Source organism: Podarcis filfolensis, assembly GCF_964270895.1.
Source record: "Podarcis filfolensis genome assembly, chromosome: 2".
Classification (NCBI taxonomy): domain Eukaryota; kingdom Metazoa; phylum Chordata; class Lepidosauria; order Squamata; family Lacertidae; genus Podarcis; species Podarcis filfolensis.
In genome coordinates, this window is record NC_139605.1 from 58,751,849 (window position 1) to 58,766,009 (window position 14,161).

General features: G+C 41.1%; 1 protein-coding gene across 2 annotated transcripts; it reads left to right on the top strand.

Moving 5' to 3' along the window:
* Positions 1-1,487: 1,487 nt before the first annotated feature.
* Positions 1,488-13,557, top strand: HAVCR2 (hepatitis A virus cellular receptor 2). 2 transcript variants are annotated; one of them, XM_083603940.1, is made up of 7 exons: positions 1,493-1,782; positions 5,149-5,511; positions 6,590-6,622; positions 7,292-7,365; positions 8,398-8,527; positions 10,384-10,423; positions 12,237-13,557. In XM_083603940.1, the coding sequence occupies exons 1-7, from the start codon at positions 1,743-1,745 to the stop codon at positions 12,328-12,330; spliced, it is 774 nt and encodes a 257-aa protein (XP_083460066.1). In that variant the 5' UTR covers positions 1,493-1,742; the 3' UTR covers positions 12,331-13,557. The 2 variants fall into 2 exon arrangements, with proteins under 2 accessions (XP_083460067.1, XP_083460066.1); XM_083603941.1 differs by lacking the exon at positions 10,384-10,423 and having other exon boundaries at positions 1,488-1,782.
* Positions 13,558-14,161: the final 604 nt, after the last annotated feature.

Below are 14,161 nucleotides of genomic sequence, written 5' to 3' on the forward strand. Positions count from 1 at the left end.
TATTTATTTATGGTTGCACATGCAAACCCCAGTAGTCAATCAAAATAAGGCTCTGGAGTTCTTTAAGGCATTCACCTTCATGTTCAGAAATCAACATTTATCGTGTATTGGATTTTATTGTGCACATGCACTAAAGTACCACGACTTTGGTTGCTAGCAGTGAGCAAAATTAAATCCCATTGATTTCAATGGGACTTATATTAAAATAATGACTAACTTGCCTCATTTAAGTGATTGGAACTTAAGCTCAATTAACTTAGCCTGGAGCCAACTCCATGGGTGGTGTTCAACTTTTACTTAGAGGAGACCTGTTGAAATTACGGTAATCAACACGACTAAGTTAGTTCCATTCATTTAAATGGCTCTAAAAAGGTAAAGGGACCCCTGACCATTAGGTCCAGTCGTGACCGACTCTGGGGTTGTGGCGCTCATCTCGCTTTATTGGCCAAGGGAGCCAGCGTACAGCTTCCGGGTCATGTGGCCAGCATGACAAAGCCGCTTCTGGCGAACCAGAGCAGCGCACGGAAACACCGTTTACCTTCCCACCAGAGTGGTACCTATTTATCTACTTGCACTTTGATGTGCTTTCGAACTGCTAGGTTGGCAGGAGCTGGGGCTGAGCAATGGGAGCTCACCCCGTCACAGGGATTCGAACCGCTGACCTTCTGATTGGCAAGTCCTAGGCTCTGTGGTTTAACCCACAGCGCCACCCGCGTCCCTTTTAAATGGCTCTACTCTGAATAAAATTTAGTTGAATACCACCCAGTGGGTGTCATAAAATCCACATATAATACCATCTGAGGGGGTCTGGTGCAGTTTTTCTGAATTTTATCATTTGAAGTTGATGCAGCTGCATGTATTATAAAACTCAAGATGTTGGCAAGATTAAGGCACAAAATAGGCAACAGCAGACAGCTGCTCACAGTGGTGCTTACCTGACCTTCAAACAGTAGTGCCACTGCTGCTTAACACAGGGAGGTTAGTGCAATGCAAACACACTGGCAGACTCAATCTGGTGCTTCTGCTGGAGCATTTGAACTACACTGACCTCACCCGCTCCTTCCCAGTAAGCAGCAGCGATTCAGCTCTCCAGATAAGCACTGCGACACCACCATGCCCTCCACCCCTGGAAATGGGGAGGGAGGCTTGGTTGCTTCTGAGTGGGTGACTTCTCTTTCTCTTTAAAGACACAGTGAATGTGCATGCACTGGATTAATTCTAATCTATTAGTTGCTTTAGCAAGCCATTAATTTGAACAACATCAAGACCCTGTAATAGCTGAATCCTAGCCTGAATGCTAATTCCCTGTCTACACATAACTTTCCAGCCACACTTTGCAATTAAAAAAATGGTGTAGAACAGTATAATGAGAAAGCCTTTATCTTCACATTTAAATCTTATGGGCAATTTCTGAAGATTATGGGAGTACTGTACAGAACAAATCCCATCCTCTGATGTCCTGAGCAAAGCATTTTGTCATTGCTGTGGAAGTTTGTTACCTTTTAACCAAGATGTCCACAGTATTTACCAAACACCAGCATTGGGTGGCCCAGTGAGATGTGAACTAACCACAGGGTGGGGAAAAGAAAGAAAGTCTGCTGCTGAGTGCTGTGACTTAGGTCACACATGATGTAGATCAGAAATTAGAGAAGTCAGAAGCCTGGTTGTGAAATGAGCATTCTGTTAAATCTCCGCTTGCAGTAGGAACAAAGCCACCCTCTGCTGCCATCTAAGCCTATACCATGTTTCCCCTGGAACGAATTTTGTTGGTGGTGTTTACAGGTAATCAAACATTTAAAAAATTATAAATTGTGGAGTTGCACTTCTGGGAAATCATTGTTTTATACTTGTACAGTGTAATTGTTCAGTATGTAAATATTTAATTCTCTTTAATTCAAGACCAGACATCTGGCAAATGATTGTGATTTCTAACATTTTAAGGCTGTAATACCAGATGTATACCTAAATTGACTTGTCTCTGAGTAAACGTGCTTAGGGATGAAGATGCAGGAATGAGAGAAAGTTAACATGCTGCTGTTATTTGCATATGGTATATGATTTCAAGAGCTTAGGCACTAATACTACTTTCTTTTCCTAACCGTCAGCACCAACCATGTGACATATTAAGATGTTATTGAGGCTGACTGCATGTAATGCATGTTCACCTAACTGGAACAGATCCCTGTGATAACCATGTGAAAACTATAAACCTCACATGCACCCTAGGTTTCCAGAATACCTGGTTCTGTGCTACAATATGCTATGATATCCCCACACATTATCAATTTGTATGATTTGAAACACGGGGCTCTACTCAACAGCGTCAGCAAGAGCTGTGAGGATATGAGTCACATGCTATCAGCATACAGAGTTCAGCATTTGAAAGAAAATATATTCTGTTCTTGTGAAATCTGACCACAGTCCTTAACCACCAAGGGGCTTCCCACCAGCGCAAATGCTCTTTAGTTTCTGGTAGATAACATATTTTTCTTTTCTTTTACTCACACTAAAGCTAAATGTGATGGGAGAAATCATGCCTCATTTAGTCCCAAACAATCTTCCACATCTGGTTCAATATTTCCTACTTTTATCCTCCAGTCTGGTTCAGCAGCAAGTTGATTTCTATGCTTGTTCTTCATATAACAAAATGTTGAAAATGTTTGTTCACAATGATATGTGGAACAAAAGGGAACTAGATGTCTCAAAGCTTTTTCACCTAACTTCTTATAATCAGCGAAAACCTTCACCCAGAATTGGTCCAGTCTACAGTCTTTTAAAAATGATTTCAATGAGCCATCACAAGTCACATCAACAGGTACATCTTGCTCTTCTGCAGATAGTTGTACATCACCACATTCAAAAGGATTCCTTACACATGAGTGCTCAGGATTTTGTGCAGGGAAGTAATCTCTGATGCTGGTCGCTAAATCACGCAGGTGCTCAGTGATGTAATGTTTTACTTATGGCATCAGTTCTATGTCATTGGCCCCCAGAAATGTCTCCAGTGTTGGGATATTAGTGAGGCTACCACCTTATACTCAGCTTGCCCATAATCATAATTTTTAAATCACTGCCTCAGTCTTATCTTCAACATAAAAAATATTCACATCACTACCTTGAAGGCTTGTGTTGAGAGTGCTCAAGTATGTGAAAATGTCTGCCAAGTAGGCTACCATACACAACCACGGAAAGTTGTTCAACTGATCACATGAAATTTTGAATCTGTCAGAAAAACTATTGAGTCATACCACTGATCCATTTGGCTCAGTATTGTCTCTACAGTGAATGGCAGTAGTTCTCCAGGATTTCAGATAAGGATCTCTGCCCTACCCAGAGGTGCCAGGGCATGCGCAAAGCAGATGCTCTACCCTGAGCTATTGCCTATCCCCAGACAGTAGGAAAAGTTCTCCATTGCTACACTACAACTGAATTTAAAAAAAGGAACTGTGTATAGAACTTGCAAGTGCTCTATATGCAGAAGGCTTTTTATATGCTATTCCTTACTTGTAATCTGAGATGGTGCATCTTAGCAAAACTTTGTAGCATAAGGTTCTGCTATCTGAGGGATCTTGCACCTTCAAGACATAGGTGAAGGCTTGGTCAGGGCTTGATAAAGTATTGGTGAAGACTGAGTAGAAAACAGATGGAATTTTGTAGTTTTGGTGGTGGTAGTAGTAATAGCAGCAGTAGTAGTAATTTATAACACAGTCCTTCTGTGCCCGCTTCATCCCTGGCTTAAATAGATTAATTAGTTAAATACAGTACTTATTTGGAGTGAGGTTTTTATTCTTGCTTATTACCCAATAGAAACAACCAACTTTTAAATTTATTTGGTTTCTGCCCTACATCTGTTTCCTCCCACTCCCAAATGTAGCCACATAGCTTGACTCAGAAAACAAGAAAACAAAATGCTGTTTTGTTGCAATATATATATATATATATATATATATATATATATATATATATATATATATTGTGGCAATTTGCTTAGCTATTTTCCCTGTTGGACTTCCAAACCGAGACATTAATCCCAAAGTCATAAGGCAAGATTCACTGAAAACCGTACCCACAAGCAGTGGGAGAGTCCTCTAAACTTGATAGACCTTGGAAGAAATTAGAACTTATTTTTAGTTAAAAAGTAGAGAGCAAGGGGAAGGGGGAAGGGAACCCTTACTTTAAAAAAAATGATAGGCATGTCAATCCGCCCCGTGGAGCAAACCATTTGCTCTCCTCTCCCCTGCCCCCTCCAGTCGCAAAAGCCCTAAGAAACTGTGTCAGAGGTTTTTGCTCAATCCCAGCTCACTTGGCACCCAGCAACTCTTTCACAAGTTTTTCCCTGGCCAGCAAGCAGGCACTGGGCATGAGCAGAGGCTGGATGATCCGTGGAAGGCTTTCATCGTGCAAATAGCAAGATAAGCAAGTCCCCTGGGTGTGTTCCGTGGACCCTCAGTGGTCCCCGGACCCCTATTTGGGAACCACTGCTCTAAACTGATTTGTTTAATAAGAATATCTATCAGTTATTTTTTGTTGCTTGCTAAAGAATTTACCAAACATTTCAGAAACTTCCACTGAAGTGCATAAGTGATGACTGCTATTGAAAGTTAGTATTTACAAGTTGCATCCAATGGTGTTCCTCTGCTGATGGAAAGCTCTTTGATCCAGCAAAGAGTTTCTCAGCAGAACAGGGAGCCTATAACTCACCCTCTTCCCTGCAACCCCACTACCTTCCACATTGTTCCAAAGGTCCCCCATTCAAAAATCAGATTCCTTCTCCATTCCTCTACGGTTCTATTAGCTCAGAGAGCTTTCTGATATTGAATGGACTCCATTGGATACAGCCCTATGAATCCGCCCCCCATAAATGACTACACATTTTGTCATGGAGAAACATACTTCATGTTTGAGCACCCATATTATTGTTCAGCTTAGTTTGGGTGTGTTTGCTCTTCGTTTTCTTGGCTTCAACTCAAGAGACTGAGGCGAGGTGTTGGAATATGTGCCTGGGCAGAATATTTTCAAATTACAAAGTCAGCATAATATTAGGCTTTAGGAAAGTTGCTGAGATGGAAATCTTTCTACAAATACAGTGATGTTCCCACAGTTTGTCACAATTCCATTCCTTTTTTCTTTCCTTTTTTGTAACTGTAGTGTCTTCCCCTACATGCTTGTTGACATCAGTTGCTGGGACTACAATACAGGGAAAAGTGGGCCAGAACATCACTTTACCCTGTCATTATTCTACTGTGGAAAATGGGATCAGAACCATATGCTGGGGGCGAGGAAGTTGCCCTCTATCTTGGTGTTCCAGTCAAATTTTCCAGACCAACGAACGGAAATCAATATATAAGAAGGATAGCAAGTATTATCTACTGGGAGATGTTCATCAAGGAGATGTGTCTCTGACAATTGTGAACGGAACAGAAGAAGATTCGGGAACATACTGTTGTCGTGTGGACATAAGTGGCTTGTTCAATGATCTGAAACATAACATTGAAGTTGTGATTGAGAAAGGTGAGCAGAATGCTTCCACCAGGCATATGCCAGTTTGTCACTACCTAAGACAATATTTGCAGCATATTTTTAAGCTTGGCAAAATGTTAAAGGGTCTTGATAAAACTTTTTACAAAAAAGATAGAGCTTCTGCTATGAAGGCTAACAATCCCAATAAATCATATGTCTATTCCCCCCCCCCGCCAAACATGGGTAGCATTAAAAAATGATTATGCATATTTGCAGAGGATGGGTATCAATAGCTAAATGTCAATTATTTCTTAACTCGATGGGCTTTTGGTTTACTGCAGCAAAACAGTTCTTTTGTCATTATGCCCTTAAATTCTTCATAATTACCCAATAATCACATTTCCTTCACACACAAATATGCATCTGTATTTACACTCACAGCTAAAGGTAGGGAGGAAGAGCGGGTTTCTGCTGTTACATTCTCATATTCTTAGAAATAGTCCTGTGCCAAGCAAGACTTCAATCCAACAAGTTGATGGCTCAGATTTTCAGGCTATATGACCTGCTGAAATATAAAAGTTGCAGCAGGAATTTGGTTCATGATCAGAGGGCTTGGTCATAGTTGACCTCTGCTGGAATGAAAAGTAAAACTAAAAACGAGACAGCAGTTGATCTCCTGCTAAAAGGAAGAGACCACTGGGCAAGTCCAAAGTATATGTGTGAATGCAACTTCTGCACAGCCATCCATAGTTTGGTAAACCTCAATGACCAGTAGATGTTCACACGATTCTTTACTATGTTAGCTTCAGCCACAAGTCCAAAAAGTGCTAAATATATTCCATTGTATCTAATGCTTTTGGGGCTTGTACCCAAAGCTAATATAGCAGTAGTGTGGAACCTTAAGCCTGCAAACTAAATAGACCTGCCAGGTCCTGTCAAATGGTCTGTGAGACAATTTCTTCCAAACAGGACATACCTGTAAGAACTATGGCCCTTGGAAGGTTGGACAGGTACAAATCAGGTAGTTGGGCTCAAAGAGGTTCACTACCCCTGTAATACAGCAAAGATTTACATTTTTTGCCAAATATGGTATGGTGCAACTGACTTGTCTGTTCTTTTTCTTTATCAGGGAACTGGAGTCCAACTACAGCTAGAGTACCAGGTATATGTATATAGATGGATTGTGAATTTGTTAGTCTCCATTGGTTAGTCTCAAGTCTAGTGAAGCATGGAGTGAAATGAAATGAAGTGTTGACTGTAACTCTGAAAGAAAAGAAGAAAGAATAAATTAGAAGAAATAGTGAGTGTGCTTAACTCCCATTTTAAACTGACAACACTAGATTTTCTTATCCATGCATATAACTTGGGACTCATCATCCAGAAGCATCCATTTATGTTTTCAAAGACAAAGACAGCTATAATTATAATTATTTATTTGTACCCCACCCTTCTAGTGGCTCCCAATAGAATATTAAAAATACAATAAAACATCAAACATGAAAAACTTCCCTAAACAGGGCTGCCTTCAGATGTCTTCTAAAAGTCAGATAGTTGTTTATTTCCTTGACATCTGACCAGAGGGCATTCCACAGGCTGGGCACCACTGCCGAGAAGGCCCTCTGCCTGGTTCCCTGTAACCTCACTTCTCGCAGTGAAGAAACCACCAGAAGGCCCTCGGTGCTGGACCTCAGTGTCCGAGCTGAACAATGGGGGTGGAGACTCTCCTTCAGTTATACTGGGCTGAGGCCATTTAGGGCTTTAAAGGTCAGCACCAACACTGCGAATCCAGGTTGTATGAATGAGTATGCCACTTTATCTTTGCTTTGTCCAGCTACTATACACTTCACTGAAACTTACCTTGCTTTGGAACCAAGATGGATGTCCAGCACACAACCCCCACAGGATGTAAGTATCTGCATGGTTGGTTTCTTTGCAGACTGATGGAAATGTTACATAACTTATAGGTACAAAATGTCCTTCCAGAACTTATCTGTGTTAAATATTGTTCTTTCTTGTTATTGCTATCCATCATTTTTGGTGAGTGAACCATAAATAAATGACTTCTTCTTTTCCTCTTACATGAAGCCTTTGGCAGACTCTCTTACCCCCCCCTGCTCCCCATGCCCCATGCTATTAAGCTTAAATATAACTAAATTAATATTCTTTCTTGTTTTATCTTGCCTCCATCCTCCACCTGCTGTCTTTCCCTGTGTTTGTTCTCAGATTGAAAGTGTCCTTTTCTGCTTTGCAAATTACTGTGCACATAGATGGATATATAAAACAGACATTTTTCCTTTATGATCATAATTTACCGTATTTCTCTGTGTATAACACGCCCCCGTGTATAAGATGCCTCAAATTTAAGAAAATGGGGGGAGCTTGCCCAGAGTTGTTGAGCTTTTTTTTTGGGGGGGGGGAATTGAAAAAAAACACTCACCCGCCATAACAAGCAGTGCAACTCGAAAAACCCACCAATCGTCAGCCAGCACCATAACAGATGACGCAAATCACACACCCCATTGCCACCACCGCAGCAAATTGAAAGCAGTGCTTGCCGCAGCCACCAATCACCCACCCAAACGCCACTGACAATCTCCTGCTCCCGAAAACGACCAATCCCCCGTGCCAATTCTGCACTAACCATGTATAAGACGATCCCCTCCCCTCCAGTTTGGAGATCATTTGAAAAGAAAAAAAACCCTCGTCTTATACATGGAAAAGTACTGTATCTCATCAGATTTCATGAGCACAAGCATAATTTTCAGTACTATAACACTCCTAGCAGATTAGCTCACCTCATCTAAATTACCCTATTAATTCCATTTCTGTATAAGTAACTTGTTTGAAAGGTAATCTGTTATATCTGGACATAAGTGTTTGTATTGCACTTTTCAGTTTCTACTCAGTGAGGTCATTTCTGTATATATTTTTTTGCAGAATATTTCTTTACATTTTACCACACTAAGAGAGAAAAGAAAAGAAGAACCTTCAAGGACAGTCCTATATGTTGGCATTGGAACATGTGCAGTAGTATTATTGCTCATTGTGGCAATGCTGGCACTTAAGTGTAAGTATTCCTGTAGTTTTGCAGAATTTCGCTATATATTTTTCAACATTGGCAAATGAGGGAGGGAAGACAGAATCTCTCAGGGCTAGTGCTGGAAGAGATGCAGTATCATTATTAGTCAATATTTGTGGGACTAAAGGATTGTATTCAATGCAGCGCTATGTCAAGGTCCCAATAGTGTAAGGATCACCACTAGCACAATGGGTCTTTCTGCCTCCCCTCCCTTCATGCAGTGGCGTAGCATGGGTTTGCCAGCTCCCGGGATGGGGCAAGTATTGCACCTCCTGGTAGACTGGGTAGCTGGGGTGGGGACACGCGCCAGGGGGGTGCTTGTGGAGGATGAACAGAGCTCGCCTTCAACAGGTTACTTGCCCGTTGCCTCTATCCACCTGCCCACTAGTCAAACTCGCCTGCCAGCAGGACTCCGTGCCTGTTGTGGGAGCACAGTCAGCTGTGTGCCCAGGGCCATGGCCTCCCTGGCCCATGACACCACACCTCTGCCCTCATGTGCCCTTTAAATCTGTTCTGGAGTATCCTACATCCCTTCGTTGGTTTGCACCAGCACAAGTACACATATAGAGAGTAGTTCTCATGGACGTATTTCAGAAATATTTGGACCATTTGGCTTTGAGATATTGAGTTGTGCATGTGGTTATTATTTTGGCATTGTATATATTGTTAAGGTTTCATGTACAGTGGTACCTCGGTTTAAGAACAGCCCTGTTTACGAACTATCAGTATAAGAACTCCGCAAAACCGGAATTAGTGTTCCAGTTTGTGAACTTTACCTCGGTCTACGAACAGAAGCCAAACGGTGGAAGGGCACTGGTGGCGGGAGGCCTCATTAGGGAAAGTGCACCTCGGTTTAAGAACAGCTTTGGTTTAAGAATGGACTTCCGGAACGGATTAAGTTTGTAAACCGAGGTACCATGTATTATAAATTGCTGAAATGTTGTACATTATTGTTAATGAATTTTTGTAAACTATGCACAGAGTTGCTAAATTTGTGGATTACAGTTCTCATCATCCCTGACTATTGGTCATGCTGACTGGGGCTCATGGGAGCAGAATTCCAGCAACATGTGGAAGACTACATGTTCTGCATCCCTGTCCTACTATAAAAACAAAGCTTCTCATGCCAACACTGCATGCAACACCTGTCAATTTACAACTTTTCAATGCCTCTAGCATAGGAGCCAAATCCTAGGGGCTGAGGAGTCTTTGGCAACCCAGTAAAATATTTGAGGAGGCCGGGGGCGCCCAAAGTTGAGGGGCATTGCTATTCAAATGGTATGTGTGTGCCACATCATGTGAGCAGCTATGTAGGGTGGGGCTTACTGGCCCCCGCAATATTTTATTCAAGTTGGCACATCTGGCTTTTAATAAGTCCAGTCCACTGATGTTATAGCAGCCACCAATCCTTGGTTTTTGTTGTTATTCACTAAAAGCATAGCATCTTTTACAAACAACCATATATAGTTAATAATTAACATTTTTTAATACCAATAAACACAAACTGTATTCATTGCCAATTACTGTGATTCATTATGCCAATACTGCGGAGTAGAGAAGAGAGACAATAGTCACCTTGCCATAGTAACCAGGTTGTCTATTGCCCTATTTTCATCAAAATGGATTTTGGAACAATGAAAGTGCAAACATATTCAGGTAATGCCTTACTAGCAAAATCAGGATGATTTACTTGCTGCATACAAATATGAAAATAGGACAAACTTTCTGGAGGGCAGTAATATCAGGAAGTACTGTTTGGTAGTTCCTCTATATTAATCTCACTCTTAATCTAATGAAAGCAACTGCCTTTTATATTATTTATGCTTTTTAAAAACATCCCACAGGGTATTTCCACAAGAAGCAGAAGATGAGTAATTCTATAAGGTAATTACTATTCAAGTCTGTTTCTAGTTTAATGCTAAGAAGAGTAGATGCTATAGTAATTCTACAACTTGCAATTGTTCTGGTACAAAGTGAAGTAATATTACAGTTGGAGAGTTCAGCACGAGTGCTACATATTCACATTCATTGGAAATATATAGGTAACATCATGGGTTACATTAGGATGTTTATAGGCCTGGATTTAAAGCATGCAAATACTTCCATGTGCGTCAAACAGCAGCACCCCCAAGGCCACATGGGGCTAGTTATGAGAAGCAGACAGAAGGGCAGTGGCGTAGCGTGGGCTGTCAGCACCCAGGGCAAGGCAAGTAATTTGCGCCCCCTAACCCGTGGATTTGCCCTAACCCCCAGATGTTGCGCCCGGTGCGGCTGGCCGCCCCTGCACCCCCCACGCTATGCCACTGCAGAAGGGTAGGCCTGAATATCAATTTTCAAAATGAGGGGAATTTCAAAAGCAGATTATGAAATGAAGTAATGGTCTGCTGTTTAAAGAAAAGGTAAAAAAAAAGAAAACCCGAAACACCCCACTGGGTATATTGAGTTATTTCTGGTGACCATTTCTATCTCTCAGTACATCCTTAAGAACAATGCTATGCCATTTACAGAGTAATTATTTTAGGGAGAGGGAGAATGCTGTTGCCACAAAACAGCAGCAAAACACAAGGCTATGGATATGTTTTGTCCCCCAGATTTTAAAATTCGATCCACGAGTTCTCACTGGGTAACTTTCAGTTCAGCACTAGAAAACATATTATGACCATAATTTGTCCATTTTGTTTGGTCCTGAGTTATTTCTAGAGATGTTGATAAGGTACAATTTTGATGGTTTCAGAAAACAAGTCTTCCTCAGGTTATCCTTAACTGGGCCCAGATTGTTTCAGTTTGTGTATGATTTGTAATGGGATTATTGCATTGGAGAGGGACACTTCTTCCGATTTTTTTTGTCAGGGAGGTGACATAGACCTCAGGTGTATGGCCTGGATGCTGCAGCGCATGTTCATAGCAGCATCAAGATGCCTCACAGCAAACTCAGGCCAGCCAAAGCCATTCTGAGTATAGGTATTACGTGTCACCAAGACAGTACCCCTAGCCTGGAGAAGAATCAGGAAGAAACGAAAGCCTGAAAGGAAGTGATCTACTTTACCAAGAAATAGTTACTAAAAAAGAAGGAATCAGTGAGGAGGAACTGGCTGTCTTTCTTTCTATCACGGCCTCCCCCTCACGGGGTCAGGTAGCTTATTGCAAGTGTTGTTGCTTTACTCGCAGAAATAAAAACTTTAAAATCAATGAAAGCAGTACAAACAACAACACAACAAAAATATTTAAAAGGCCAAATTAAAAAATAGGTGTCTTGATACCTTTTCTAAAAACAAGGAAAAGGGGTCAATCGTAACTCTGAGGGGAGCACGTTCTACAATATGATAGCGATAAGGAGAAAGAGCTCTTGTGCATGACTATCAAGCGGGCCTCTGCAGATGGCAGTATCCTCAAAAGGGCCCATCCTGCAAGAACTAAATAGCTGAACAGCTTCATAACAATACACAGTGTTCTTTAGGGAGCCAGGTCCTAGGTCAGAATAGCTAAACACACCTGTGTGTGTGTGTCTTAAACTCCTGCCTTGAGCAAACTGAAGGGAATTGGTGCATAGAATAACCTAGAGGATAGACTCCAAAAACTGGGGAATACTAGAATTTGTTGAATGATCAAACTTGTTACTTTAACAATAGTATATTTGCTATGACTTCACATATTTCATTTAGCCCAAACGTGATTTATATTTGTTTGCTCTTTCCAGTCAGGTGGCAATCTCAAGCTCAGCCACTGGAGGAATTCGACATGTTATGGAGAATGGTGTCCGTGCACCGGAAAATATTTATGAGATGGATTAGAATAAGAATAATATGCACAGTTTAGATTGTGTTGACAACTACACCAAGAGGTGTTACTTGGAGCAGACTGGCTATCAAAAAGATATCAGTAAAACAACGAGTATGTCCGGATTCACGGATGGCCAGACTTTTTGGGGAGAACTTCACATGTTTTTCTACAGCGTGAGACACTGCAACTTTATTACCGTACATATGCATACCACTGTGCTTTGATATGTCTTTCCCTCTAGTATGCTGTGTAAGAGAAACAGACCAGAATTGGAAGCCTGACTCTGTGCCATAACCCAGCCTTTCCCACCCTTGTGTCCCCTAGATAGTTTGACCTACAACTCCCATCAGCCCAGACAGCATGGCCAGTGGTTAGGGATGATGAAATTTGCCATGCAAAATATCTGGAGGGCATCAAATTGGAAAAGGATGCCATAACCAGTTTCTCCTTCTGAAGAACCATGCCACAGTCGCCTACTGTCTGTTTAATTGGCCATCTATCACCTAAAGGCACAGATACAACTTCTTAGGTCTTTTCTGCAAGTGAGGTTCTCTCAATTAAAAGGACAACAAAGAGCCATGTGACTGCTGCTGAAAACTTTACTACATGGAATCTTTCCCCACATGATGGACCAGTTTTCCAGTCCTTGAGGTCTACTGGGATAACATCTTTCATTGAGTATTCTGATTGAAATCAGAGGGTTGGCAATGCAATTCACATGGTCATAGTCTTGGCTGACATCCCTGAGTACAGTCACAGCCTCCATAAGATTGATATAATCTGTTGTATTGTACCACCACGAGCTGTAATTAGTAAGTTTCCCTTTCCCCTTAATTATCGATCTGCTTACATCGTTATGTGTCCTCCTCCTTTTTGTTGCCCATAATTTTTAAACTTTCTTGCAAAATAAAACTTTAGCTTTTTTATAAAAAAAGAGGGGGAAGGAAACAAGAGGGGCAACTCAGATATACAACTTAATACAGATTAGTCATTTATTGTTATCTGCAGATCAGAGGGAAAACTATGTTCTAATTTTTCCAGTGGCTCACTAGAGGGCACTCAAAGTACTACTTTGATATATCAGTTTGAGTTTTATATTCCACACGAGCTTTCCATTTCCTGGAGACCAGGAGTTTTCAGATTTTACTATTATGTGTCCTTTACTATGTGTGTCCTTCTAAATCACACACACACAAACATGGCAAAACCCTGAAAATAAATAAAGATTATTTCCTGTCTTTTGTTGATTAGCAGTTTTATTTGGGAATTCCCAATTTGTGAATTGACTCTCTTCAACCATATCATGTAAGACACTGGCCAACACTGCATTGCCCGCATGGTATCTGGACTATTATGCTGATGGAAGAAATAACTTGGTACCACAGATTTATTAATGAAAAAGCAAAGAAAGATAAATTCCAGTGCATAGAGTAGTACCTTATTTCTTATATTAACACCCATCGTTTACATCAGGAACCTTCATCAGCCACACCAGAAATTTGGAAATTATAATGACATATTTTTGCAACACAGTCAGGATCATTGTTTAATGTTAATGACTGTATATATAATAACAATAATTTATTACTTATATCCCGCCCATCTGGCCGGGCCTCCCCAGTCACTCTGGGCGGCTCCCAACAGAACATTAAAAACACAATAAAACATCAAACATGAAAAACTTTTCTAAACAGGGCTGCCTTCAGATGTCTTCTAAAAGTCAGTTACTGTAGTTGTTTATTTCCTTGACATCTGATGGAAGGGTGTTCCACAGGGCAGGCACCACTACTGACAAGGCCCTCTGCCTGATTCCCTGTAACCTTACATCTCGCAGTGAGGGAA